The 26133-nt window shown below is 39.9% G+C and overlaps 4 protein-coding genes across 4 annotated transcripts in view; 3 read left to right on the forward strand and 1 right to left on the reverse strand.

Moving 5' to 3' along the window:
• The first annotated feature begins 1201 nt into the window (after nt 1–1201).
• On the forward strand, nt 1202–14677 carry LOC134076048 (transmembrane channel-like protein 6). Its single transcript, XM_062531055.1, has 18 exons — nt 1202–1289; nt 2252–2301; nt 2604–2744; nt 3257–3362; nt 3536–3617; nt 3707–3958; nt 4463–4638; nt 5998–6133; nt 8727–8891; nt 9842–9966; nt 11195–11285; nt 11585–11682; nt 12850–12945; nt 13044–13119; nt 13235–13368; nt 13535–13705; nt 14195–14273; nt 14403–14677. Exons 1-18 carry the CDS (start codon nt 1273–1275, stop codon nt 14460–14462), a joined length of 2055 nt encoding a protein of 684 aa, XP_062387039.1. The 5' UTR covers nt 1202–1272; the 3' UTR covers nt 14463–14677.
• Nucleotides 14678–16252: 1575 nt separating this feature from the next.
• LOC134076049 (heterogeneous nuclear ribonucleoprotein A1) lies at nt 16253–18481 on the forward strand. The gene is made up of 5 exons (XM_062531056.1): nt 16253–16391; nt 17158–17231; nt 17347–17442; nt 17615–17761; nt 18061–18481. The coding sequence occupies exons 2-5, from the start codon at nt 17163–17165 to the stop codon at nt 18148–18150; spliced, it is 402 nt and encodes a 133-aa protein (XP_062387040.1). The 5' UTR covers nt 16253–16391; nt 17158–17162; the 3' UTR covers nt 18151–18481.
• Nucleotides 18482–19337: 856 nt separating this feature from the next.
• On the forward strand, nt 19338–23419 carry LOC134076468 (baculoviral IAP repeat-containing protein 5.2-A-like). Its single transcript, XM_062531543.1, has 4 exons — nt 19338–19533; nt 19915–20024; nt 20432–20549; nt 23147–23419. Exons 1-4 carry the CDS (start codon nt 19426–19428, stop codon nt 23234–23236), a joined length of 426 nt encoding a protein of 141 aa, XP_062387527.1. The 5' UTR covers nt 19338–19425; the 3' UTR covers nt 23237–23419.
• An 809-nt stretch (nt 23420–24228) lies between these two features.
• The window catches only part of rnf213a (ring finger protein 213a), a 50853-nt gene continuing 48948 nt past the window's right edge, over nt 24229–26133 (reverse strand). The window contains exons 66-67 of the mRNA XM_062531544.1: nt 26053–26133; nt 24229–25648 (exon numbers count right to left, since the gene is read on the reverse strand). The exon at nt 26053–26133 is cut by the window's right edge and continues 98 nt beyond it. Of these exons, the coding sequence (XP_062387528.1) occupies nt 25495–25648; nt 26053–26133 (235 nt within the window). The 3' untranslated portion in view covers nt 24229–25494. The remainder of the gene's footprint in view (nt 25649–26052) is intronic.

Here is a 26133-nt window from a genome sequence, read left to right on the forward strand (position 1 = left end):
CAGGCCTCAAGAAATCAACCTAGGCCTATTTTATGGTTATATAATAATTATATATATAATAATAATATAATAATAATAATTAGCCTCATTTTGAGCATTTGAAAAATATGCATGAAGATGAAATCATTATACTGTAGGCCATGTCTGGATGGGTCATGACACACAACACTTATTTTTTCATTCCTCTCTTCCAGCCCTCTTCTTTCAGCTGCCCCTTCCCTCTGGACTACCATGCACCTGCCTCCTCCCTGTTACCCACCCCCACTGTACCACCTGCACCTTCTGTTGCTACCCACTCATGTGCATTGTTGATGCCCATTTCTACTGAACTGCTACCAAATGGTTGCATTCATATACTGTGTGCAATTATAAGCAAATACTATTATTCATATAGGCCGACAGTAGATCTATACCTCAGTGCCACTCATCATGTAGTAGCAATTTAACCATTATAGCAACAATGGCTCTCCCAATGTTTCACCTTCACACTGTACCATACCATTTGTGTCAATATTCTTATTCTGGTGCATGTTCATGCATATGTAATCATCCCTCTACTTAGCTTGCCCTAAGGAGACGTACCCTTTCTTATGAACGACAGTTCTGCTTAAGGTATTTCTTGGCTCCATGTCATCATTATAATTGCTACTGGCAAATAAAGCTGGTTTCAGTTAAGACACTATAAAATATTTCCCTGTCATTTGCAAAGCTCGAAGGTACAGCTTGACTCTGGTTTGGAAAGTAAAACTGTAACCAAGAAGATTAGAGGCAGTAACAACATCATGATATTCCTGCTGATTCATTCATTCTGGAGTACAGATTAACTTTCCCGTGCTTTGCTGCCTCCTTTCTTGGTCCGAGAGTGCACCTTCTTTTTCATCAAATAGCACACCATTCAATGAAATCCTAAATTATTGGTAGTACATCTAACCCTCATTTCTAAAAGCTCTCACATACTGACATGTTGCCATTTCTTGGAACCTGACCATTTTGTTTTTGAAACAACATGTGGCTCAACTCTTTCACAAACAAACACAACACAAACACAAAGTATTACTATAACACAACTTCACAGAAACGGTCTGCTGTCCATCCTGACTTAGCAGAAATGTGATAGACAAACTTTGCAGTGTATGACTTCTGCTCGACAGTACCACCCACTGAGGCTTCACACTCTGTCTATTCTAAAGTGGAACAGGAAACAGAGAGGCCGCAGAAATACAGTACCAAACAGGGGTGTCTGGTTCACATTGTTTAGGTTTCCATCTGAATATGGAGATGAGCTCAAGGTAAGATGCTCCTCTCTGCATATTGATAATGTCAGCTGATGACATAATGAGTTAATACTTTTGGTCTATTGTATGTTGGTGATTTCTGCACAGCTAGAATGTGTACTGTCTGATAGGCTTAATGTTAAGAAAGCACTGGTTGTTAAGTTCCTGTGTTTGACTTAAGTATCACACTAGCATGCATTTTAACGTTTTAGGATTTGCACAAGATTTTGAATTGAGAATGCAATGGTTCTTAATGCAACTAATAACATAAATGGTTGAAAGAATCTGCGTACAATATGGTAAATGGGCTGCATTTACAGCACTCTTCTACCACTCCAGACACTCAGAACACTTAACAAATTCACCCATTCATGGAGGCTGCCATGCTGATGCCAACCTGCACATGAGAAGCAGTTTGGGGTTCAGTGTTTTGCTCAGGGATACTGCAGGGTCAGGAGGAGGCTGACTTAGTCATCTCCTACTGGTTGCCCAATTATTTTGCGGGATTAGCTATTAGTGAAGAAAGTGATTAGATGTATGCATGGTATGATGTGTAATATGACCAACGCAAGAAGTGATCGATTGAGCAAGAATGAAGTGAAATAGCAAGATATTGTCTGTTTCTGTTTACATTTCTGCCAACAGTATTAAAAAGCCTGTTGTATATCTTGTCAGAGTGAATGTTTATTTTGTTGAGTGAGTTAGCGTCATTGTATAAATTTGACAAACATGGTGCATTAAATGCAGAATTATTAACTGAAGGCATGACCAATACAAGACCATTTGGAAGGTATCATCGGGGTCCAAGAAGAGTGCAAACAGGCCCTAGTACCAGCTGGTTTAATACTTCTTCAACATATGAAAGAGGATAATATGAATTTTGTAAACGTTACATAAGGATTTATAAACAAAATTGATTTTGAAATTGGAAAAATGTAAATAACTAACCCAAAGTGCTTATTTTTTCTGGGTAACAGATTTGCTGAGATGATAGAGTTGGACATGAAAGATGCAGACTCAGACCCAGGTAGGTGTGAGCAGACATTCGGAAGTTGGCCTTTGTTATCTAACACACAAACATTCTGCTTCGAGTATATTCTCAATTTTTGATGACTTATAGCTTTTCATTTGCTTCCCTCTGAGGATTTCACAAGCAAACATAACCAAAGCCATAACCATAACTGTAACCATAACCATAAATGAGGCATAAAAATGATCATGTCAGTAACAACTCTGTTGACATAAGTATCAGGAGCCTCAGAAGTGGTATGAAGTGTTATCGTGTTTTCTGGAACTTCCCTGTCTTGATCACGTATGTGTTTTCTATAGATGAGCTGGTGTTCTTGGGCAACGACAGTGAGAGCTGTGATCCAGGCCAGCCCTGTGTCCAAAACGCAGATGCGTGTCTCCCGATTGAGACCCAAGGCGTCTCACTCGCTGTCCTGTCAGCCATGCCAAGTTACACCATCAGTAAGTCACAAATGCCACTGTTTCTAGGTGCAAGACCATTTTCTCACACTTCATTATATCCAGGAAATGAATGGTCAGGGCTTCACCCCAACAATAACAGCCAGCATACTTTTGTGTGACACATACACCTTCCATTTCACAGTGACATTCAGAATTAGTATCTCTGTCACCATGTGCACTAGTAGGAATTTACATTTACATTTACTCCTAACCTATCTCTGTCACTATGCAAAAGAACCACAACCACTGAATGTGTCAGTTGCAGTAACCATCCCTTTGACCAAAATGTCAACTCATCTTCCTCCCATGTACAGTAGTCGCTGTTAAGCCAAAATGTTGAGGGTTGTTTTTTTTGTCTGCGTATCACTTCAAAGAGACCAGTAGCTGGCCAAATGTGGAAACAAACAGGCCTCTCTCAAGTTCTACAGCAAACTGAGCATATTTTCCCCTGAAGTCCTCAAAGCACACTCTATGTGTGTGTGTGTGTGTGTGTGTGTGTGTGTGCGTTGCAGCGAGGCGAAAGGCAGAACTGAAGAGTCTGAAGACTGTGTCCAGAAAGGAGGGTGTGTGTAGGATTCGAAATATGCCCCTGAGTGTGGACGAAAAGAGATGTCTGCGGTACACCAGAAATCCCTTCTTATAAACAAACTCATATGCCTCTGTTCACCTTCCTCCAATTGGACGATTTTGAATTAAATGTCATGTCAGCAATTGATGATAAGAGTAGTGAATGTCGATATATATTTTTTTATTGTACTCTCCCATCTCCTCCCCCCACCCCTCATATGCAGAAGAGAAATGCGTCTAGATGCAGAGGACCCTTCCGCTAGCACAGCCTTTCAGTGCACTTGCCATCAATTTGCTCTAAGGATGGTGGGTTTGTCAGACAAATGCACATTAATACACATTAATACACAGAGGATTTTCTATAAATTCTTTAAATGTGTATTTCTTACCTATAGGGAAAGCTGCGTATGCACTTGTCCAATCTCTTCAGCGTTAAGCCATGGAGGGGCACACTGAAGCAGGTCGGCGCTCGCTTTGGCACGGTGGTCCTGTCCTATTTCCTCTTCCTGCGGACCCTCCTGCTCTACAATGTCATCATGGCCCTCCTCGTGGGCATTTTTGTGGTGCTGCCACAAGCCATACTGGGCCCAGATCAGCCTCAACCCCAGAACCAGAACTTCACAGGCCTGGAGCTTCTCACTGGGGAGGTGAGTGGTGATGAGAGTTCCTCTTCCATTCCTCAGATGAGGGCCATCGGAACGTTATGTCCCACAGAGCTTTATAATGCTGCTCTTTATAATGTTGATAGAGGCTATTAGTGCAATTTTGTATGGGCCTTCTTAATCGTTGTAGTAACCATGGTGTTGTGGTAACATTAATTTTGCTCACTCATATTCTAGTATGGTCTCCCATTTTCCATTTTAGTGATACATAATATGCAAAAAACCTGTTAAATTATGTTGACTTGGAATCTACACTCAAAATGATAAATATGTATTAAATGTGTAGCATGTACGATCACCATTTGTATAGGGTGAGAGAGAATGTCTCGCTTTTGTGAAGCTCTCTGTTTGTCTCTCTCTCTCCCTCTTATTCTTCACGTGTATCCTCTGTTTGTCTTCATCTTCCTTTTTCATTTCACCTTTTTTCCGCGGTTGCTCTAAATCCTCATTCTCTCTACATGCTATTCTGTGGCTGCTATTCTCTCTCAGGGATACTTCAGCAACTCACTGATGTTCTACGGCTACTACACCAACAGCAGCCTCAGGCTGGCCAGTATTGTCTCGAATTGTACGGAGCCAATTAATTTGGGCTACAGCATCCCCTTGGCCTACATCCTCATCATCATCATCTCTTTCTTCGTCACCTGTGTTATGCTAGTATACAGGTGCGATCAAAGCCTTTGCCTCTCTCATTAACAAGCTCGATGGTTTTTACTGTATGTAGGGTGGACAGGTCATCTCTGAAAATTCAGGCAATCTCGGACTTACAAATGTGTTCAGTCGTGGGAGCACTAATCAGCTGCAAGTGAGATGCAAGTGAAATAGAATGGACTGAGAGGAAGGAGATACACCATATTGCCAAAAGTATTGGGTCACTTGCCTTGACTCGCATATGAACTTAAGTGACTGCCCATTCCTAATCCATAGGGTTTAATATGACATTGGTCCATCCTTCGCAGGTTTAGGAGTGTCTTTATGGGATTTTTTGACCATTCTGCCAGAAGTGCATTTGTCAGGCCACACACTGATGTTGGACGAGGAGACTGGCTCTCGTTCCGCTCTCATTCATCCCAAAGGTGTTCTGTGGTTGAGGTCAGGACTCGTCAAGGACTCGTGTAGGCCAGTCAAGTTCATCCACACCAAACTCTGTCATCCATAATTTGTAGACCCAGCCCAGCTCAGGGATGGCCCCTTCCTGTTCCAACATGACTGTGCACCAGTGCACAAAGCAAGGTCCATAAAGACATGGATGACAGAGTTTGGTGTGGATGAACTTGACTGGCCTGCACAGAGTCCTGACCTCAACCAACAGAACACCTTTGGGATGAATAAGTGCGGATACTGAGAGCCAGTCTTCTCATCCAACATCAGTGTGTGGCCTCACAAATGCGCTTCTGGAAGAATGGTTGAAAATTAACCATTGAAAATGAACCCATGAACACACTCTTAAACCTTGTGGAAATCCTTCCCAGAAGCTGTTATAGCTGCAAAGAGTGGACCGGCGTCATATTAAACCCTATGGATTAAGAATGGGATGTCACTTAAGTTCGTATTCAAGTCGAGGCAGGTGACCCAATACCTTTGGCAAACTAGTGTACAAATCTATATATCTATTTCAAAAAAGGGCAAAATCTATCTCTCTCTTTATCTATATACTTGTCTGGTATTAACATAATTAACAGCAGTGGGGCATAAACTCTTCAAGTCATTCATCCATAAGCACATATCTTCTTTTGCCACATGTTGAGTCATAGCTCTGTTTAATATACTCACTGTTCTTCCAGTGTGGCCTCTGGGTAGGAGCTTGCTGTCTCAGGGACGCATTGATGTTGTTGAGTGTCATGGTGTCTGATATACTCCCTACTCTTCCTGCGAGTGGAGGTCTCTTAGCTTGCTGTCATTGATGTTGTTAGTGTCATGGTATTTAATTTACTTTTGGCTCCTCTGGTGTGTTGAAGCCTCTTGGTGGGAGACATTGATATTGTTAGTGTCATCATGGTCTGATCTACTTCCTGCTCCTCCAGTGTTTCAAAGTCTCTGGGTAAGAGCTTGCTGTCTGAGGGGGGCTTGACGACGTGCGTCTTCTGCTCCTGGGATTTCAAAGTCACCAAGAAATCATCCATCCTCCTGAAGCAAGCCAACATCAGCACACAGCTAAAGGTGACCAAACAGAACCTCTCTCGTGGGCCTTATAATAACCTGCATGAAATAATGGATTAAAAATGCTTGTTCTACTTTTTATCTTTTTACTTTTTCTTAAAATTAAGCTCAATGATCAATTGAAAACAATTATCATTTAAAAAAAAAATGGCATTGGCAAATAGCAACATATTTTTTATGATTTTATCAATCTCATTTATGAAAGTACTCATTAAATAACAACATATAAATAATAATTTGCACAGACAAAACAAGCCATTGTTTAGGTTTGTAACCTAAGCAACAATGTGCAAAACAAAGTAAGCTAAGTTTTGGTCCCTTTGGTTACCTCACTCTCTTGTATATTCATAATCCTTTTGCAGTTTTTTTTAGCTATGGACACCTTATAACAACTTACTTGTTACTTGTCTTACTATACTTCCAGTAAATTGGACAAATTGTAAGTTTCACTATGTCGACTCCAGCTCCACCAAAGCCTGTGAGGAGTGCTGGTGTGGCACATTAAGGGACCTCACACTATCCATTATCTGATTGGCAGTAGTGACAACGAGTTTGGGCCCATTCATGCTTACCCACAAACATACACAACACACACACACACACACACACACACACACACACACACACACACACACATATCCATTGAGACTGAACAAAGGTAGTCCCTAAAATATATAGATACTTCTATGGAATGGATGACTACCAGAAGTTAGATACATTTTCAGAGTATAAAATATTGTTATTTACAAAAAAAACGCATATTCTCGAAACAAGTTATGTTGTGAAAATTAAAATAATATTTGGCAATTCCCTGACATCTCAATAACATGTCTACAACCAAGCATAAAACATAGAATCTGTAGTCCACTGTTGCATGTTGTTGCTTTGAGGCAACAATATAAAATAACTATTTTAGAAAAAAACATTAAAACATGTTTTATAAAATGGACATTTTTAGACCTTTTTGGGAGACCAAAAATATGGCCACCAGAAATGCTCTGAGTTGAAGAAAAGCGTTTCGGCAATGTAGCCTTCATCAGGGAGTCAAAAAGACTTGACTCCCTGATGAAAGCTACATTGCTGAAACGCGTTGGAGTTTTTTTTAGAAAGGTTTAATGTGACCAAGCCGCTACAATAAAGGCTTTTTGAATAGGAGCACTATTTGCTTCCTTTGCTTCTCCCAAGGGCACTTTTCATGTCTGCAGATTTGAGAAACTAAGATAAAAATGGTATGTTTCTCTGAGGCAACGCTATGCAATAGAAGAATAAGAGCCTGCAGAACCTCTTATACAGCACAATATGAAGCTGTCATAACTGTGTTAAACAAAATTAACAAAATAGTTTTGCATTGTATGTGTGTGTGAGTTAATTTAGAAGAGTTTGACATTTTTAGTGTTGCATGCTTTTCTGCTTAAGAGATAATAGATCTCGAGTTAATTCACAGTGCCGGGAGGGGAACTTTCCCTGACCTCACAAAACTCTGAAGTGTCATACTTTGGGGGGCAATTTGTTGCATGTGAGCAAACAGGTAAGTTTAGTTTGACAGTGTTGGCTGTTTGACCTTTGCTAGTTCTGTGGAAACTGAAACTACCCTAATGCTGGAACGTATCGACACAAGCTGCATTAATCTAGATACCTGAAATGAGAACAGCATTCTAAAAGCCACTGGAAACCTTAATCATGATTCAGAAGCCTTTACAAACCAACAACTTTACTCGCTCAGTATTGTAAAACTTTGGTCAAAGCGGTGCTATTGGCTTGATGATCTCATTATCAGATACAAGGTAGACCAAGTTTGTGTTCAGAACGGCCACATTCACTGCATAAGTGACCTATACAGCAAACAACTGGTTAGGCCTTATACAGTACACTATGATGTGAATGAGTGGCTGTTCTGAACATAGACCATATCTTATAAACTCCTTGTTGTCATGTTTCATTTCTCTTTCTCTCTTACTTCCTGTTTTAGTTCCTCTCTCACTTTTCTCACTTTTACGTGGCTCTCAGGATGTGCAGGGGAGAGCAGTGTGTTCATATAAGGTCAGAGGCTGTAAACACACAGCCTGCTTGAGAAGAAAAACAAGAAATGAAAAATGAATGAGGATTAGTGAGGGAGAAAGAAGAAGGAAACATAGGGGGAGGAAAAAATGTAAATGCAATGTGAGGCGGTTGACAATGTGCGATTAATGAGCCTCAAGGTTGGATCACTTGGAGGAGCAGTGCCATGTTGCCTAAACGTGAAGAGAGTGATTCCAGCGATGGCAAATATTTTTCAATTATTTATAACATTCCCCAAGATGCTTATGTAAAGTCTTTTTTCTGACGATGTTTTTCAAAAACACCAAGGAAATTGTTTCCTGAAGCACAACCCCATATGGCTGGCAGGACTATGTTTGCACTCAACCTGTTAACAACCATAACATTTAGTAGCTGAAGTCAATAAGAGTCATCAGAATTATTGTTTTTAGTATCAATTAAACAGTTTGAACTCATCAGAAAACTGTCAATGGCGGATACAGGCAATTTGCTGCCTAAGTTTTCCCCCAAAGAGCACAGGCTTTGTCTACTCAATTCAATGTGTTCTCCCTGACAGGAACTGATATCCGACAGTGTGGCCGAGCGGAGGAAAAGAGAAGGGATTGTGTGCCAGTGGCTGAAGGGTGGACTAGTATGGACTGTTTGTCTGGGCAGCACTGGGATCTGTGTCTTGGGCATCTACATGTATATTAAATATAAGAAACGCCTCCACCTGGAAGAGGTGAGACTCGTTGGATGTGTGTTGTAATTACACTTACTGTATACATGGGCTTATTTCACTGCTTCTCACACTATACATGAGTGACACTTTCAATCGATTGAATCATTATTTTGAACATCAGTCATGCACAATTGAATGATGTTAAGTTAAAAGCAGCCTTATTAAGTCATTCATTCATTCATTCTTCTTTTTTTATTAATTAATTAATTCATTCACTCATTCATTTAATTCATTCAACCTTTATTTATTCTCGGTTCATTGAGGCTAGTCCTCATTGTCAATGAAGCCGAGATTATAATCACAATGAAATAACAAGAGATATTATAATATAATGATCTTGATTAAAAAAAAATCTACACATTGCATTGTTGCATTTGTTACTGTAGCTGAATAGGCATAGATTAGATTTGGTTGGTTTCAAACTATTGCCCTACTATCTCTTTGAGTGTATCTTTAATCTTGATTTGGAGGATATACAGTATTTCCTCCTGGCTAAACTTTAGATTAATTCCATGCAATTGATATTGGCTATAGTTTGGGGCGGCGCAAATTATGGTTAGAGGGCAATAACATACTGTAATTATGCTAATATCTTATAATATAGATAATGTAATAATATTATTGTAATGTAATATTGTGTTAATTCAGCAGAAGTTTTACTACAGTACATGCTATGTAAAATGCAAGGCACTGCATACCCTCCCTGCAGATTGGCCAGGAGCGTACACAGCTCTTCAGGGGTGCATTGTCTGACTAACGTCTGCCCCATAGCCACTGGAGTAAAATGAAAGGGTTGTCATGACAGTTATCTGTGCGCCAACCCAAAGAGGAAACAGATTTTATCTGAACAGAAAGAGCAATGATGCGTAATACTATTGTACTGTTGCATCATACCATGCATAAATAGTCAAGACAGAATAATATAATTGTGTTTATGTGTTTCATTACAGAATGTCTTAGGGCTGCCTATTCTGGTGAGCGCTGTAAATCGGCTGCTGCCAGGCCTTTTCAGAACCGTAGGCAGTGTGGAATATTACCGGTCCCCCAGCTCACGGGCTTATGTGGCCATCTCAAGGTGAGTTCCGAGACAGATCGAGGCTCAAGTCTCATGCTGTGCCTGAAAAAGCCATCATTACAAAATTTAAGTCCTATCGGTATGTAGAGCTATAGTTCTTGGTATAATCATGAAAAACAGCAATCTAACTGAGAAGTCTCTGATCCCTATACATTTGAACATGAAATGCTGATGATGATCATAACTCACCCATATTATCTGTTTTGTCTGTTTGTTTAAGATATCTGTGCCAAATATTTGGAATTACATAGAATTTGACACATTTTCCCAGGAAAACCCATATTTAGCCATGAAATGTAAAATATATGGCTACGCCATTGTTAGAAATAATCATGTCTACATTTCAGTTGTAGAAATGGTTAAATATCTTCACTAATTTGGTATTTGGAGTAATAGTTCTCTGTCTTGCTGTAGGATAAAATATATAAGTGTCCTTTACAGTGCTTATGGCTATAGTGTAATAAGGGCCCTATCGTACACTCGGTGCAATGTGGTGCAAAGTGCCTCATACTCTAAGGCTTATTCATATCTTACACCCAGTCAGTGACCAATTTTTCACCATGAGCTTCACTTCTACTAAACCTTGCACCCAGGGGTGTGGTCTGTCGCTTGATCCAAAATCATTGTCCCTCTCAAAATCATTACACCACTGACTAAGAAAGACCTACTGTATAGCGAATCTTCAAATAATAGGCAAGTGCAGAATGCATGTAATCACCAACTGGTTTCAGTGGAATCCCTGTGTTCTGTATGTGGTCTTGCATGCAAGCAGATTCCTCCAAAGGCGCCGCTGACTGGCAAAATACCGATGAAGCCGACTGTTTGAAGTTGCACTGCTTGGTGTTAAAGGGAATGACAGATGTCAATCTCATTGGTTTAAACTTTAAAGGATGTTATCCCAAAACAAAATCCTGACTGATTAAGAAACAGACGGAAAACCCTTCTGAACAATGCGCCCGACGTTTGAAAACGAAATAACCACAAATGTGGTCTGGACGCACATTTCAGAACAATTTCAGGTTCTTTGAATAGAAAGGCGCGATTTTCGTCATGTTTGAATCCTTTTAGTGATTCCAATCTTCTGTATGACAGTTTATGCTCATTTGTTTATCATGATAATGGGATTGGAAGACATGTGTCGGCAGAAAACAGCTAATATTGACATGGCTGTAATTCTAATTTGCCCCTAGTACTGATGACCCTTCTCCTCCTGTCTCTTTCTCCTCAGAAACTTGCTGCTGAAGACAAGCATTCTCACAATGCTTTTCTTTCACTGGATGACAGAGTCGGAGATTGGTTTCAGAAGAAACAATCGTCAGGCAAGAACACAACCGTCCGTGCACCTGTTAATGCACTAATGCACATATATTATCATCTGATGCCATTAATGCCTGTCCTTATCTGAGACCATTTCTTGGATGTCCGGGCACTCTTACACTGGCACGGGTTACATATTATACACACGTATAAACACAAATGTATGTTATGCACGTAATTATGTGGTGGCATAACGGGATGGTTCTGCTCTATACTGGCAGTGAAAGAAATACATTGCAGTGTCCTTTATGGCCAGTACAGAGAAGTGTTTTCATCTGATCTGTCACCTCTGTGATCTCAGTGTTGGGAGACCTATGCTGGGCAAGAGCTGTACCGGTTTATGGTTGCAGACCTAATCGTGACCCTGCTGTCCACCATTTTGGGAGAGTTCTTCTGGAGGTAAGGCTCAGCAGCAGACCATAGAATAACATACAACACCCTATAGTGTAATAGCACACTTCAGAGTGATATCACTCAAATGACTCAAAGTTGTGTCATCTTACAGTAATTGCATCATACTACTGGGCTGAAAAGAAGAGTACTTGCTTCTATATAAAATTCAGAACAAATAGTTTAATTTCACTACATCTGAAATAGCTTTAAAGTACGAACGGTCGTTTCAATACTTTATGTCTTTATTTTTTTTTTATTACTGTCTCATCCGCCTTAGTGTGGAATAAAAGAATAAAAGAAAATATGTTTCATACATTTCTGCAGTGATGCTTAGACATTTTTCAAAATCCTTTTTTCCCCTTTGCTAGAGAGACTGTGTTGCTTTTCAAAATACCATGAAGGGGCTGTTTCAAGTCAGGCAATATACTTAGTCAGGTCCTAGTTTACATGTTTTTATTCTTTTAAAGTCTCCATTATTTCAGCAGTATGATTTGGATTGTTATTATAATGGAATATTTCTTTTCGAGGCTGGAAGTATAATCTTGTCAGCAATTTCCGCAAGAATTCATGGTGCCATATCCAAATGTTATCTCCCCACCATCTACAGTATACCATCTGTAATGCATCATCACACACCCACCTCTGCGTAACTGTTGGGATCATGTATCACTGTACTGTTAGTTGTCTTGTTCGCAACATGCTGGACCCAATCGGTGCCATCTTGCTCTCATCTGACCAGTGTTCCTGATTGTTCATCGGGCTTATATGCTGTGTATAGCAATGTGTTGCCAAAAAAGTAAGCAATTATGCAATAACGTTTATGCTATTCGGCAATGTCCTTCACTGTTTGAGCTGTCACGGAAACGCTGATTCCCACTGATAAGCCTTGTGGTCATCTGAGGCACTTGACCATCTGGTTTTCCGAGCTACATAGATTCTTGGTGAAGAGCCACTGCCTCTCTGACTGGTGACTACAATCAGACAGTGACCCCAATCTGACCCCCAGAAAACACAATACACCCGAACTCTCTTAGCTAACAAGGGAGGACAGAATATAGAATATAGCCAATAATATCCTTCCCTTTAGCTCACTAATTGATGATGATAAAAAAAAAAAAAAAAAGAATCATTCAGAATGGGGCATGTCAGTGTGACGTCTGTGTCTACCCACAGCCAGTGTGTGCTGGGGAGGAAGAGGAGACAGACGTGGCCTGCGTTTGACATCGCACAGAATGTTCTGGACCTTATCTACGGGCAGACTCTGGCCTGGTAATGCATCCCATTACACACACACACACACACACACACACACACACACACACACACACACAAATACACACCTTCACACTCTACTTTTTCTTTCTCAGGGCAGGAGTGCTGTTCTCTCCATTGCTGCCAGCTATTCAGATTCTCAAGCTACTTGTACTTTTCTACACAAAAAAGGTACCACTTCACAATGTGTGTGTGTGTGTGTGTGTGTGTTCACCTGCAGGCAAATCTACTACTGACCTGTCTATCAGCTTATTAAGTGTGTGTGTGCTCATGTGTTCACCTCCAGGCAAGTCTACTACGGAACTACCGTCCATCCCACCAACTGTGGAGAACCAATCAGATGAACACAATCCTCACCACTCTCCTCTGTTTCCCTGCCTTCACTGGGGCTCTTGTGTTTGTGGCCTACGGTATATGGATGTAAGGATAGGAGCCTACACACACACACACACACACACACACTCACACACACAAACACTCCACACATCCATATCTGTATAATAAAATGTAAAATGTGGTCAAATTTGAGATGGACAAACATTCATATCAATACGTTGCATAAACGTCTGCGTACGTTGGCCCTCAGAGAAAAGCCAGACCACACCTGCGGTCCTTTCCGGTCACTTCCCACAATGTTTTCACTGGAGGACCAGTGGAAGGAATTGGAGACGTCCCACGCTAGTTTGGCATGGCTGTCTGTGGTCTACTCTACACTGAGGAAACCCCTCTACCTCAACATCATCTCCACATTTCTCATGTGAGTGCCCCTCAAACACAAATGATGTTTTCTAAACAAGGTTCGGGGGAGGAGCCCATTGGGTTGATTGACAGACATCACTCACTACTTCCGTTCGTAGGAAATAAAACCCTCCTTACTGCCGTTTATGTCATGCATGGAGTTGCGTCCCACCTCCTCCCCTGTTCTTCCATTTCACTATCAGTTCTAAGCTCATCCATAGGGGGTGTTAGTGGACAACACTCGCATGTGATCTCGGCTACTGGCATCCCAGGATCATGACCAGCTACCAAGCCAAACCTGCACTCACTCTAAGCAATCCAGTGGGCGAACTAGTGAACTTCATTTGAATTATGCCTGCAAGTTAGGGCAGCATAAGCAAAGCACTGTTGAATCGGAGCTATGTACTGACTAAGATGAAGAGCAAATTGTTTTAACCTCTTGATTAATGCCAGCAATATATTTAAGAATACAAGTGTTCTTGAAAATTGTTGTTCTACTGTTGTTCAGGATGGTGATTTATGGGTATAGACAAAAAACTGATGGCCAAAAAAAACTCATTGCCTTCTTGAAGATGCAGATCAGAAATGTAAGTTTATTTTTTCCTTCTGGCAAACTGACAATCTGTTTGTGTGTGTGTGTGTGTGTGTGTGTGTGTACCTTCAGTATGGTGGAAAGAGTTATTTAAGAGATGCATTGATATGTCCATGTGTTGTAGGAGGGGGAGGATAAGCATTTTCTCATCAGTCAACTGAGGGAGCAGGACCACCATAAGTGATGACAAGACATGACCAAAGGACTACCAGAGACAGAGGGATATAGGAACTCAGGAAATATTGTTTTTATTAACAATGCTTGTGATTTTATGTCACAAATAATATAGTATTATATACAATGTGTGTTGGATATACTGTATGCTGCAACTGTGCCTGCCTGCCTGCCTGCTTTTCTCTCTCTCTCTCCCTCTCTCTCTCTCTCTCTCGCCCTCCCATAGACCCATTAGAATTCTGAAATTGTGAATTAAAAAATAAAATAAAATAAATATGAACAACTGCATTTGTTCTGGTCATAATATAGCCAACTCTAGCCTTAAAATACATTTATGGTAACAAAGTGCTACTGAAGTTTCTAAACTCTGAAGGTGTAAATGTACAGTAGCCTATGTGTAAACATCTGACTTAAGGCCTGTTCACACCAAGAACGATAACGATAACTATAAAAACAATATCGTTCTCGTTCATATGAATGGCGACGTTCACACATAAACTATAACGATATGAAGAACGATATCGTTGGGGATCATTTTCAGAGCGATTTTGAGAACGATAAAAAGCGAACATCCAATCAGAACCCATAATATTCTAGCCATCACATTCATTAACATGAGAGACTTTTCTTATCATTGGCCAGTGGACGCTTTTATCGTTATGGTTATAGTTATCGTTATCGTTATCGTTCTTGGTGTGAACGGCCCTTTAAACTATTTCCTAAAAACATTACAAATCATATCCATGTTGGGTGGGCTCAACATGCGCACCAGGCCTAAACAGACGAAGACTGCACAATAGTGCATACTGTCTCAGGTATAGTATCTGTCTGTGATGTACTGTACTGTGATGTGCTGTGCTGTCTCACTTAACCTCTGTCCAACTTCAGACAGATTGAAGGACAAAGCATAGGGGGTTATTATGGAGGCCAGTTTCAACTAACAAAGAATCTTTAGATCTTTTTTGTGCATGATGTCACCCTCAAGGTATAGCCAAAGGCGCTTTCAGTAGAACTGATCATTATATAGAACCTAGCACTCAAAATCACTGCTTCCATCATGCTGCCCAATTGTAGTGTATTATTATGTCTTTATTTTGATGTCACTCTGACTATTCTAGTCAGAGAAACTATTTAGCGTCAGAGAGTACATACATTATTGACACATAAATTACCTAATTTGTGGCATACCAATTCAAACTGAATGGGGCATGTAACCAAAAGGGTACATTCCATTTCAAATCTGTCAACAAATGACAGCCATTGATTTGAATCAACATTATATTTGGAAATTGCATATTGTTGTTCCGTCTTCATTTAACAGAGTGTTGCTTAAAGTGTGAAGCGTTAAATAAATAAAGGTTCAAGTTCTACAGGCATTACAGACGAGTACAAAACCAACTCAGTGACATTCAGTCATGTCAGCTTAAGGGTGCCGTCTGCAATGCCTTGCATTCCTTTACTCAGAAACATTGAGGGCTTTCCATGGAAAGAAATTCTGGAAGGAAATTAAACGAAACTGACACAAGAAAGGGTTTATGCAGTGGTGGATGTTTTAAGTGTTAAGCATGTATCAGTCAACTTGTGTTCCAAGTTGTAATTCAAGATAACACATATTTGCAGGAGAATATATTACGACATCTTGTATTTCCGTAGAACACTCTTCCCTCCAAATAAGATATCAGATATCAGGACTGATATGCTGACAGACCTGTCTGGGTGCAAAAATGTGGCTCCAAAACAAATGTGCCACCACTTATGTTGAGACAAACAGCAGAAATATGTTAACATTTCTCCCAGTCCTAAAACCTATATTTTGCAGCATTGGTGACACTGGTAGGGTGACACCCCCTCACTCTCCTCCATATAAAAAGAGCACATATTTCAAATGTTCTACAGAGTCAAAGAGCCACCGCAGCTGGAGAAGTCCGTCACCTGTCAGGTTAGTACACCTGTGTAGCTGTTAGATCACACCAGTCAGACAAGTAACTTCTCGTGGGGAATGGTTGCTGGTTGAGGGTTTCGGTCTTTTGAAAAAACATTCTGAACAAACGATTCTAGATTGTGGTCTCACAAGATATTAGATATGAAACTGGGCAGATATTTGTTAAATGTCTCCGTATATGTGCTTGAAGTGAATTTGAGCTTTGTAAGAGACCAAATAGGCTATATAATCCCAGTGTAAAATCTGTTGTGTGGATATTAGCGTGTATGGATAGGATTAGTGTACTAGTAGGAGTCCTCTTCTTGGAGAAAAAGAGTTTTGTTATGCATGACTCACACTTATTCATACTTTCATTTGAAATAAAATATTTGTCCTCCTACTATTTGGATATCACTCAGCAGAAATATAATGCTGTTCAACAATCAAACTACAACAGCCTAAAGTAGGTTTAATGGTGCAATTCTTGATTAAATTCTCCTCACATTCGTCTGACTGTAATAGTGAGTATTTAAAAAAAATGGTGAGGGGTGGGGAAGTGTACAGTGTATTAGCCACATTGTGTAAAGTCACAGGACAGTGTTGTATGCAAGTTAACAGAAACAAAACCACATTTACCATACTAATTGCCCCCATGTATTAACCTCAAATTTCGCTAAATGAATGTAGCCTATATGCCACAACTAATAATGCATTGCAGTAGCAATGACAATAGTTCATCTACAGTATCTTGGGCTGAATTAATTTTCATTCCATTGTGCTCCAGCTACCATGGATTCCAGGGTGTATGTATGTGCTCCAAAGCAATACACGGAGAGGCTGTATGAGATGGGCGATTGGGTAAAACATACACTTTACATATTTAACATAATGCAGGTATTGTGGCATAGTTTGGTTTATGTTTAATTATCTCTCTCCCCCCCCCCCCCTCTCTCTCTCTCTCTCTCTCTCTCAGGATCATGGGCTTTTCCTAAAGAGGATGAACCCCTATGTGACTAAAGATGTTCTTGAGGCTTACTTTGAAAAGTGGGGGACGGTTCTAGACTGTGAGGTAAGAAAGGCACCTCAATATTGGGGAGGGTGTTTTGCGAATGACATACAAATTAATTTTCATCACTGTCTGGGTCACATCCTTCTCTGTCCTCCATTTGCCCTGTTTTGGGTTGCTTTTTTTTTTTTTTTTGTGGGGTAAAATCTCCTCACTGCTGGCTGATCTCCTGCAGGTGAAAATGGAGTGCACCACAGGCTTCCCCCGAGGCCTGGGCTACGTGGGTTTTGCCAGTGAGGAAGAGGCCGATGCAGCTGAGGCAGCAGGGCCCCACAAGCTGGCCGGCATGGAGGTGGACATCAGGAGAGTGATGTGCCCCAAGGTCGCTGTGTAAAATTAGCTGTACTCTTTTCTCTGACAAGGTTTTGTTTATAGGTCTTTGGTATTATTTGCCCTCAACGGTGCCTTCCAGGCAGCACTGCCTTCAAGGCACTACTCCCCTCAGTTTAGGGGTAGGATGAGGGTTGAGGGGGTTAAGGTTAGGAATAGGGTAAAGGTAGTGCCTTTTAGGCAGTGCTGCCTGGAAGGTGCCGTTGGGGGCAAAAAACACCATTGAGCGTTTCGTCTATTTGTTTCTGTTCGTGTTGTTTCTTTACTTAAAATCACTCTCTCTTCCAACAGAAAACCGACGATATGACATACGTGCCCCACAGAAAGACTGGCATGGCATATCGGCTAGCAAGTAGCAGCTGGCTAGACACTGATGAATGAAGGCAAGGTCTGCATCAATGATTCAAAGGACAATTCCCACAGGTGTTTACAGAGGACAGAGGATGAAAAGCTAATATTGGACCAAGAGATGGGCATGTCCTGCACAGAGCAGGATGTCAGACAGTTATATTTTGATATGTTTATTTCATTTGGCCATTGATCATTGATATTGCTTTTAAATTACTGTTTATCATTGCCGATTTCTTCAATGTAGTCTTACCAACATTTTAAAACTGTTTCAATGACTGTTTTCATTGAACTATTGTATTGTTTTTATTAGTAAGTCGCTTTGGACTGTAACTATAAAAACTATTTGTGAGCGCAATAAATCATCTCAGTTTTTTTCTTTTGTTTGATTCTGACTCAATACCAAATCACACCAGCCTAAGCAATTTGTATATATATCCAAGGAATAAACTGTGGGTCTTAGGTTTCAGATCTATTGCATTTTGTAAGTGTAAATGAAAGTACAACCCCAAATCAGAAAAAGTTGGGATGTTGTGTAAAATGCAAATAAAAACAGAACGTAATAATATGGAAATCTCACAAACTCATAACATTTTGTTGCCAAAAGGACAAAGACAACATATCAAATGTTGAAACTGACAAACTTGACTATTTCATGGGAAATATAGGCTGTGTTCATTTTGAATTTGATACCAGAAACAAACAAACAAACAAAAAGGTGACAAAATGCTGGAAATTAGTAGATAAAAAGAAAACAAAAGGAGGGATATTTTACAACTAATTGGGGTATAGTATGGCAACATGATTGGGTATGAAAGAGTATCCAAGAGAGGCTTGGAGTCTTTTAGAAGTCAACATAGGCGTTCACTCTAGGCTAAACCTGTGTGGACAAATGATGAAACTCTAATTTTCATTCTTCTTCACATAACATAATGTAATGCAATTGTGGAGCATTTAGGGAATTAATTATCTGCAGTAGCCTACATAATATCATGAAAATATTCAGAGAATTATAATTGTATTTAGACATGATACAGAAATATACCATCTTATCTTTCAGCAGTAATTAAATAATGATGCATTGCAATTTCCACTACACATAAAGACCATAAATAAGCCTTAAGGCATGCTATTTTGCTTACTGAAAAAGCAAGGAAGCTGCATATCTCATGACATCAACAGTTTAAGCCAATCACAAAAAGGGACTGACATCACGACCGACCAATGAATGTAGACACCGGTAACATTTGAACAACAAGCCTTTCGTTAAAACATCAAGAAGTATCCCAAACGTTACAGTAATTTAACATGGATCCTGTAAGCGCGGAACATACCAAACTATACTTTTATGAAAATAGATTACAAACTTATTCGGGGTGGCCATTCGAGGAGGACTGCATTTGCACTCCAGAGAATGTAAGTGATAACGTTAACAGCTAACAGATTGCAAATTATTAACGTTAGCATAGGAAAATGATCTACGCTGGACATCAGTTAAGAGAATAATGTTACGAAAATATTTTAACGCAGTGAAGAATACGTCTGCTAGTTTGTGTTGTCAATAGCCAAGCAGCCCAGGTTAAAAGAGTGTTTAATTTAAACTGGCTAGCGTTGGGTTTATGTTAAATTAACGTTACTTGATTTCAACTCCTGAACGTCATCCTAGCCGTCATCATGGCAGATAATGGATGTTACTACTATTGAAAAGTCAATCTCAACTTAATTATGGTCGGAGTGACACTTATATAACGCACGATATAAAATACCATTACCAGTTAACTTTGTTGTTGTCCCTAGATGGCTAAAGCTGGCTTTATTCACACGCCCACCGAGAATAGCCCGGATGTCGCGCAATGCTTTTTCTGCTACAAAGAACTGGAGGGATGGGAGCCTGAAGATGACCCAGTGTAAGGAACTCTGTGGCAATGGTCCATGACAAATTTATTTATTTCCATAAAGATGCAAAGAGCCTTGTACACACTAATGCAATACTTAAAGTGCTTGGAAAGTTGTCAATGTTTGTCTGTAGCAACATAATAACAAAGTTAAAACAAAATGTTTCTAGGCATGAATGATGACTTGTGAAGAAATGTCAAGATGCATACAAGATCCCCAAATGCTTGTCTTATCAGGCATTATCACCTACATAGGCCTAAGTCTACAAGCAAAAAATCACTTGTTGCATCTTGTTATCGCAGGCTGAGTTTGTGACAAGTTTCTTTGTAAAATCTGTTCCAAAAAAGTGCTCTAACGGTTCCTAAGATGTTTGAATATTCTGACTGTAATTTTGCCTTTTTCAAATGCTAATTTCTAGGAAGGAACACAAATCACATTCTCCGGCCTGCAATTTCATTGCACTAGAGAAGTCAGTGAATGAGCTCACAGTGGAAGAACTACTCAAGCTGCAGAAGGAACGACAGAAATATCTCATTGTGAGTTGGGTTTTGAATTTTTTTGGGGACAGTACGTAAAAAGATAACTGTATATTGAATCTTTCTGTTTATTAATACCACCCAATCCCAAGTTTAGATAAAAGCACTCCATCCACCCAGACCATCTAGATCTGTGGTTCCTAAAGTGGGGGTTGGGACTAAAATAATTACTATAGAAAAAAAAAAAAAAAAAAAAAAATGGCACAAAAGATAAAATAGCAGTTACATTTCAAATAAAAATACATCAAAATACATTTCTTTGCCTCCTCTGACCTCTGATGTGATACATTTGTTTACTTCAAGTTCTAATACAAGTATTGAATACATTATATTATTGATGTTAAATTCTAAATAATGATTATTAGGCTGTTATGTTCTTTTGTGGTATTATGCTTCTACGGTATTATGCTTGTGTTTGTGGTTGCTATTAGTGCATGTGTACTGTAACATGATTAAACATCTATTTACACCCTCCAAATTATTGGTTCAGTTTTCTGTGGCAGATATTACAGGTGTGTAAAATAAACAATATTGTCATGTGTTCTACCTTCATTGGAAATATCGCAATATAAACCAAATGACCTAACCGCAAAAGCTATAAATAATCATCCACAGTAAATTTTGTCACATTTCTGACTTTTATATTAATGTCATCCTCTTTGACTATGCTACTTCTGGTTGGTGGGTGTGCGTAGTGTGTGTGGGGCAAAGCAATTCTGATTGGTGAGCTTCACAATCGGTCGGGGGGTGCTGAGCTGAGCTTCTTGTGCCCCGGGCATGCTCACCACCAATAAAGGTGGCACAAATTACACATTTGAAATACTGAACTGAATCAACTCATTGACATTCATAAATAATATTGGAAACGTCGCAATTACATATGTTCCCCATATCGTGCATTTTTGTATTTTTATTAGTGATGCTCCGATCGATCGGCCGCCGATCATGATCGGCCGATATTGGCTAAAAATGGCTTGATCGGTGAAGCTCAAAAGTGCCGATCAAAAAAGCCGATCATGTGACCTAAATTACTTGCGTGACATTTTTCCACCTGCAGGCGCGGCGCACAGGCACACAACAGCCTAGAGTAGAGAGGAGCTTGCAGTGGCAAACATGAGTAGGCTAAAGGTTCAGTGTAAAATTAACCATTTGCAATGTATGTCGTGCTGAAATCCCTCGAGGTGGAAGCCACCAACAACGTTTTAACACCACTGACGGACAACTGAATATGTCGGGTATGATAAACTAAACCAGCCAACTTCCTCATGCTTCAATCTGCCGACTAGGCCTACTAACGATAGGGATGATAAGAGATGGAAAGGCATCACGTTCAGAATTAATTTGCCTCCACGAACAAACTCTATTCGTTGTGGAGGATAAAGCCCTCATTAGCCTACGTTACGATTTTGCAAATATTTGTAGCCTAAAAGATTTTTGAAAGACAGTCAGACTCTCACCTCTAAAGACAAATCATAGAGTTTTATGTCACAAACTAGTCACAGACTATGCAGACATGCGATAATATCAGACATGTTTGATATTGTCGTAACGGCAGAATTAGAAAAAGACTCCGACTGGCTTACAACCGCTAATTGACACCTTACATTAAACGAGCACACGGGAGCGCGCCGCGCCATGATTTCTGTCCCGACTTTGGATATTTATTCGCCGACTGTGAAAACATGGCAATATCGCGCAATGTAAGCATGAATGTAAGTCGGCCCTAACCTGTCTTGATCCACGATATTACCCCGCAGGCATGAAATACTAATGTGTATCTCCTCACGTTACCAAACAGTGTAGCCTACATTGACAAGCTGAAGAATAGCTTCCCAAGCGCAGACGCCTGTCCAATGTCCCTGCTAGCTTAACAGCGCACTTTATTGACCCAAACTGGTGGCATTTAACGGCATGTTTCAGTCATGGGGGATTTCAAGAGAAAAAAGACTTGCAATTTATTGCTTACAGTAGCTTACATTGTTTCTTTTTTAGGGATTTGGAACAGAGAAAAAGCCATAGTTTTGCACTTTGTGGCAGTAGGTTTTGGTGTAACACGTTTTTCATTTAATGTAGTCAGTCTATTTAGAGGCTATACTTTTCAAGTAGCCTAGGCAATGTAATTGCCCATCCCATTTAGGTGATCTGTGTGTTGGTCTGCCTGACCCCCTCCGTGTTAGAAATCATTTTATGTCTCGCTGCATATTTGGAAAAGATGGCCAAAGTTATTTCATTTTCTAAATACAAATCGATAAATGGTGCTTCCTCAACATCTTGACTAGCCTATAGGCCTACTGTCTTTTATGCCACTTACATTAATTCATAGTTAGTTTAATTTCTACAAATGATGCAAACTCTGCTAGACTATTGTTAAAAGACTCTCATTCCCCTGCCATTCTGTGATCGGCAGTGATCGGCAATCGGCCGATCATGATTTTGATGATCGGTAATCGGTGATCGGCCCCAAAAATGCTGATCGGAGCATCTCTAATTTTTATATTTATATTTTTATTTCTGTTTGAGTGTAGGTAATACTGAATAATATAATAATGCTGAGATTTTGTGTGCCATAAGCTTTATCTTTCTTCCATCCATCATAGAAAAAGACCTGCAATCAAGTAATTGAAAAATTTGAAGAAGCTGCGAAAAAAAGAAGAGGGGACATTGTCAAAAAGGCAACAGATGCGTGAGGGGGTCATTTGTGCTCTTGATTTTAGTTTTGTTAGCAGTGTGTTTTGTATGTGTGTCCAATATTTGTGGAACCCCCCTGTCATTTTATTGTTGTGTAGGCTATAGTTATCTATGTTGTCATTGTTAAATAACTGCCTAAACCTAAAATTAGTTTAAATACAATGAGTATCTAGGTCTTGGAACTAACAGGAGCACTTGTGATCTAACAGGTATCGGTCAATAATGTTTTGTGTTTGAAAATGGGCAAAAACACTAGTGATGCATTTCATGTACAGTAAGCCTATGTGGTGAGATCTGGGAAATCCCATCACATGGTGAAATAAAATAAAAAATTCAGCCATCTCTAGTAAAATTTCACCAACATTCTGATACCATCCAAGCAACATCCTGGATACCGTCCCCTAGCAACGTCCTGGATGTTGCTTGGATGGTGTCAGATTCATAAGTTGGTAAAGTATCACCATGTGATGGGTTTTCCCAGATCCCATCTTTCTTTCACAGACACACACACACACACACACTTACAGTGCTAGTTTGTGTTCTAGTCTTGCAGTTTACTGATGTTGCTTTTGATGCGGTTTTGATGTTTTTATCTGTCCTTCAGTGTCATGACACAACTATTCTCACTCTAGAGCAGTGTACAGTAGGTAGCTGTATGAAATAAATATGTGCATATATCCTCTTGAGAATTTATTTTTCCAGAGCTGATGTTCTATGTCATTTCTAGCACTGCAAACACAGATTTAATCTGTTCTTTTGCATACTGTTTTTTAAAGTAATAAATTGCGCATATGTGTAGGTTGTAATTACACTGCTTATATCATATGTTAATGTTGAAAAAAGCTGAAGAAACGATTCATTGCAATACATCCATAGTGCACTTACATATGAAAGTTATAAATTAACAATCAATAACCAGTTTAACAATTATCACCATGTTAACTCATACCTACACACCTATGCAATATTGTATCTCTTCTTGGACATTAATGATAAGCTATCAATTTCTAAGTATCAGTAAAACATATTGTATACTATGAATAAACTATTTATTAATTTCTTCCCTAACATTCATGTCTATTTAAACAAGTATGTACTGTATTTGCTCACATAGTCTTGATCAGCCATAATTAAGAGGTCATACTGTCCCAGATAGCCTGGTGTCAGATATCACATTCGCATACTCCTCCATATCTCTACCCCTTCATCTCTGGGAACCAACCTACAAGAACATCAAGAGTCCAGACTGTATGACGTCTGAAGGATTTTAAGATGCAACACTTTGTCCATGGAACATGAGGTTTATTGAATACAAGTCTATTTTAACGTGCAAAGGAATGATCTGTTACAATTTGGTCATGTAATAAAGAAAAGAACACTGAAGTTTAGGAACGCCATGGTGATTACCATCTGAACAGTGCAAGGTAAACCTAAGTTACAACTAACTATGGTTATTATGACGTCAGGCTTCATGAAATACAATACAGAAAAGGCAAAGATAGCTGTAATATACTGAGAAGTGTGATATGGGTTTCTGATATATTGATGAAGATGTAGACACAAAGCTGTATAGAGATTTGTGAATTCTCTACATTGAAGGTATGTAGGATACCTTCATTCCATTGAGATGACGAACAGGTCAAGTGGTGATAGGTGGATTATTATGTATGAGTTGAGAAATCATTGTTTCTCGGTGTAGGCAATTGATTGTTTGAGTGTCATACACCCTAATGGCAGATGTCTTTTAGGCTCCTCAGTTTGTAAACACATAAAAAAAAAAAAAAGAAAGGAAAAAAAAAAAACTTATCCCTGAGTCCGATCGCAATAATATTATAATTATATTTATGATTTATTTGATTGCTTTAATCATGGGGAAGCTAGAAAGACCTGACTTACTGATGCAATAGAGATAGAAGGAGGTCCGAAGGTGCATTGCACTTGTGCAAATTCAAGGGCCATACCGCCACTGTTTACAATGGAGTAGGAACTTCTAATGCTCTGATACAGCATATTGCACTTGGATCAGTATCCAGTCAGTGGCACTTTCTGAGAAAAGGCACTGCTGTAATTCACAAAAGAACTGGAGTGTCGTCGATGAACTGACTGTAATGTTCGTAAACACAACCTTCAATATACATTGGCAACACATACACACATACGCTCTAACACACGCGCACACAAACACACACACACACACACACACACCTTCACATCATGCTGAACAAAGGCAGCATTGGTGGAGTGCTTCTGGAAGCTTCTATCTGTGGCTGCGCTCCTGTTGAAACTCCACACAGATTTTCCAGGTGTCCACACACTGGGAGAGGAGGATTCCTTCGGGGAAGAACTGCTCGACCTCTGGCGGAGCGTCCATATCTTTCCTCTCGATGTAAGACACCAGCGTGTCCTTCAGCCTGAAGAGGAGCACACATTGCAATGCTTTATACTCAATGGCAGCTAACCAGCAAGCAAAAAATAGGAACAATATCTAAATACAATGTTTCTGGCAGATATTGTGATTGTGATTTGAGCATGTTGAGCTTGCGTAGTGCATTAGGAACACAGAACTGTTAGGTGAGCTTCACTGTTTGCCACTCAATGAGGATGACACGAGACATGATTACAAGACATGATAACCACAGGGACAGAGTCGCAAACTGCATGATTAACTGTAGTATTTGAGATATACAGTATAGATGTAGTATTTGAGATTAGGTAACTGCGTCATTTCAGATTGCGATTTCGATTAAAAATTGTGCAGGCCCAAGGAAAAGCCCACAAAAGTGAAAATGCTTCTCTGGTGGGGACGGGTGCTCACCCCCAGTCGGGCCGGAACAGCTCGGGGTCCCGCAGACCCTTCAGCTGCAGCTGCAGGAACTCATGCATCTCCAGCAGGAAG

This window comes from Sardina pilchardus, chromosome 3, assembly GCF_963854185.1.
Source record: "Sardina pilchardus chromosome 3, fSarPil1.1, whole genome shotgun sequence".
Classification (NCBI taxonomy): Eukaryota; Metazoa; Chordata; class Actinopteri; order Clupeiformes; family Clupeidae; genus Sardina; species Sardina pilchardus.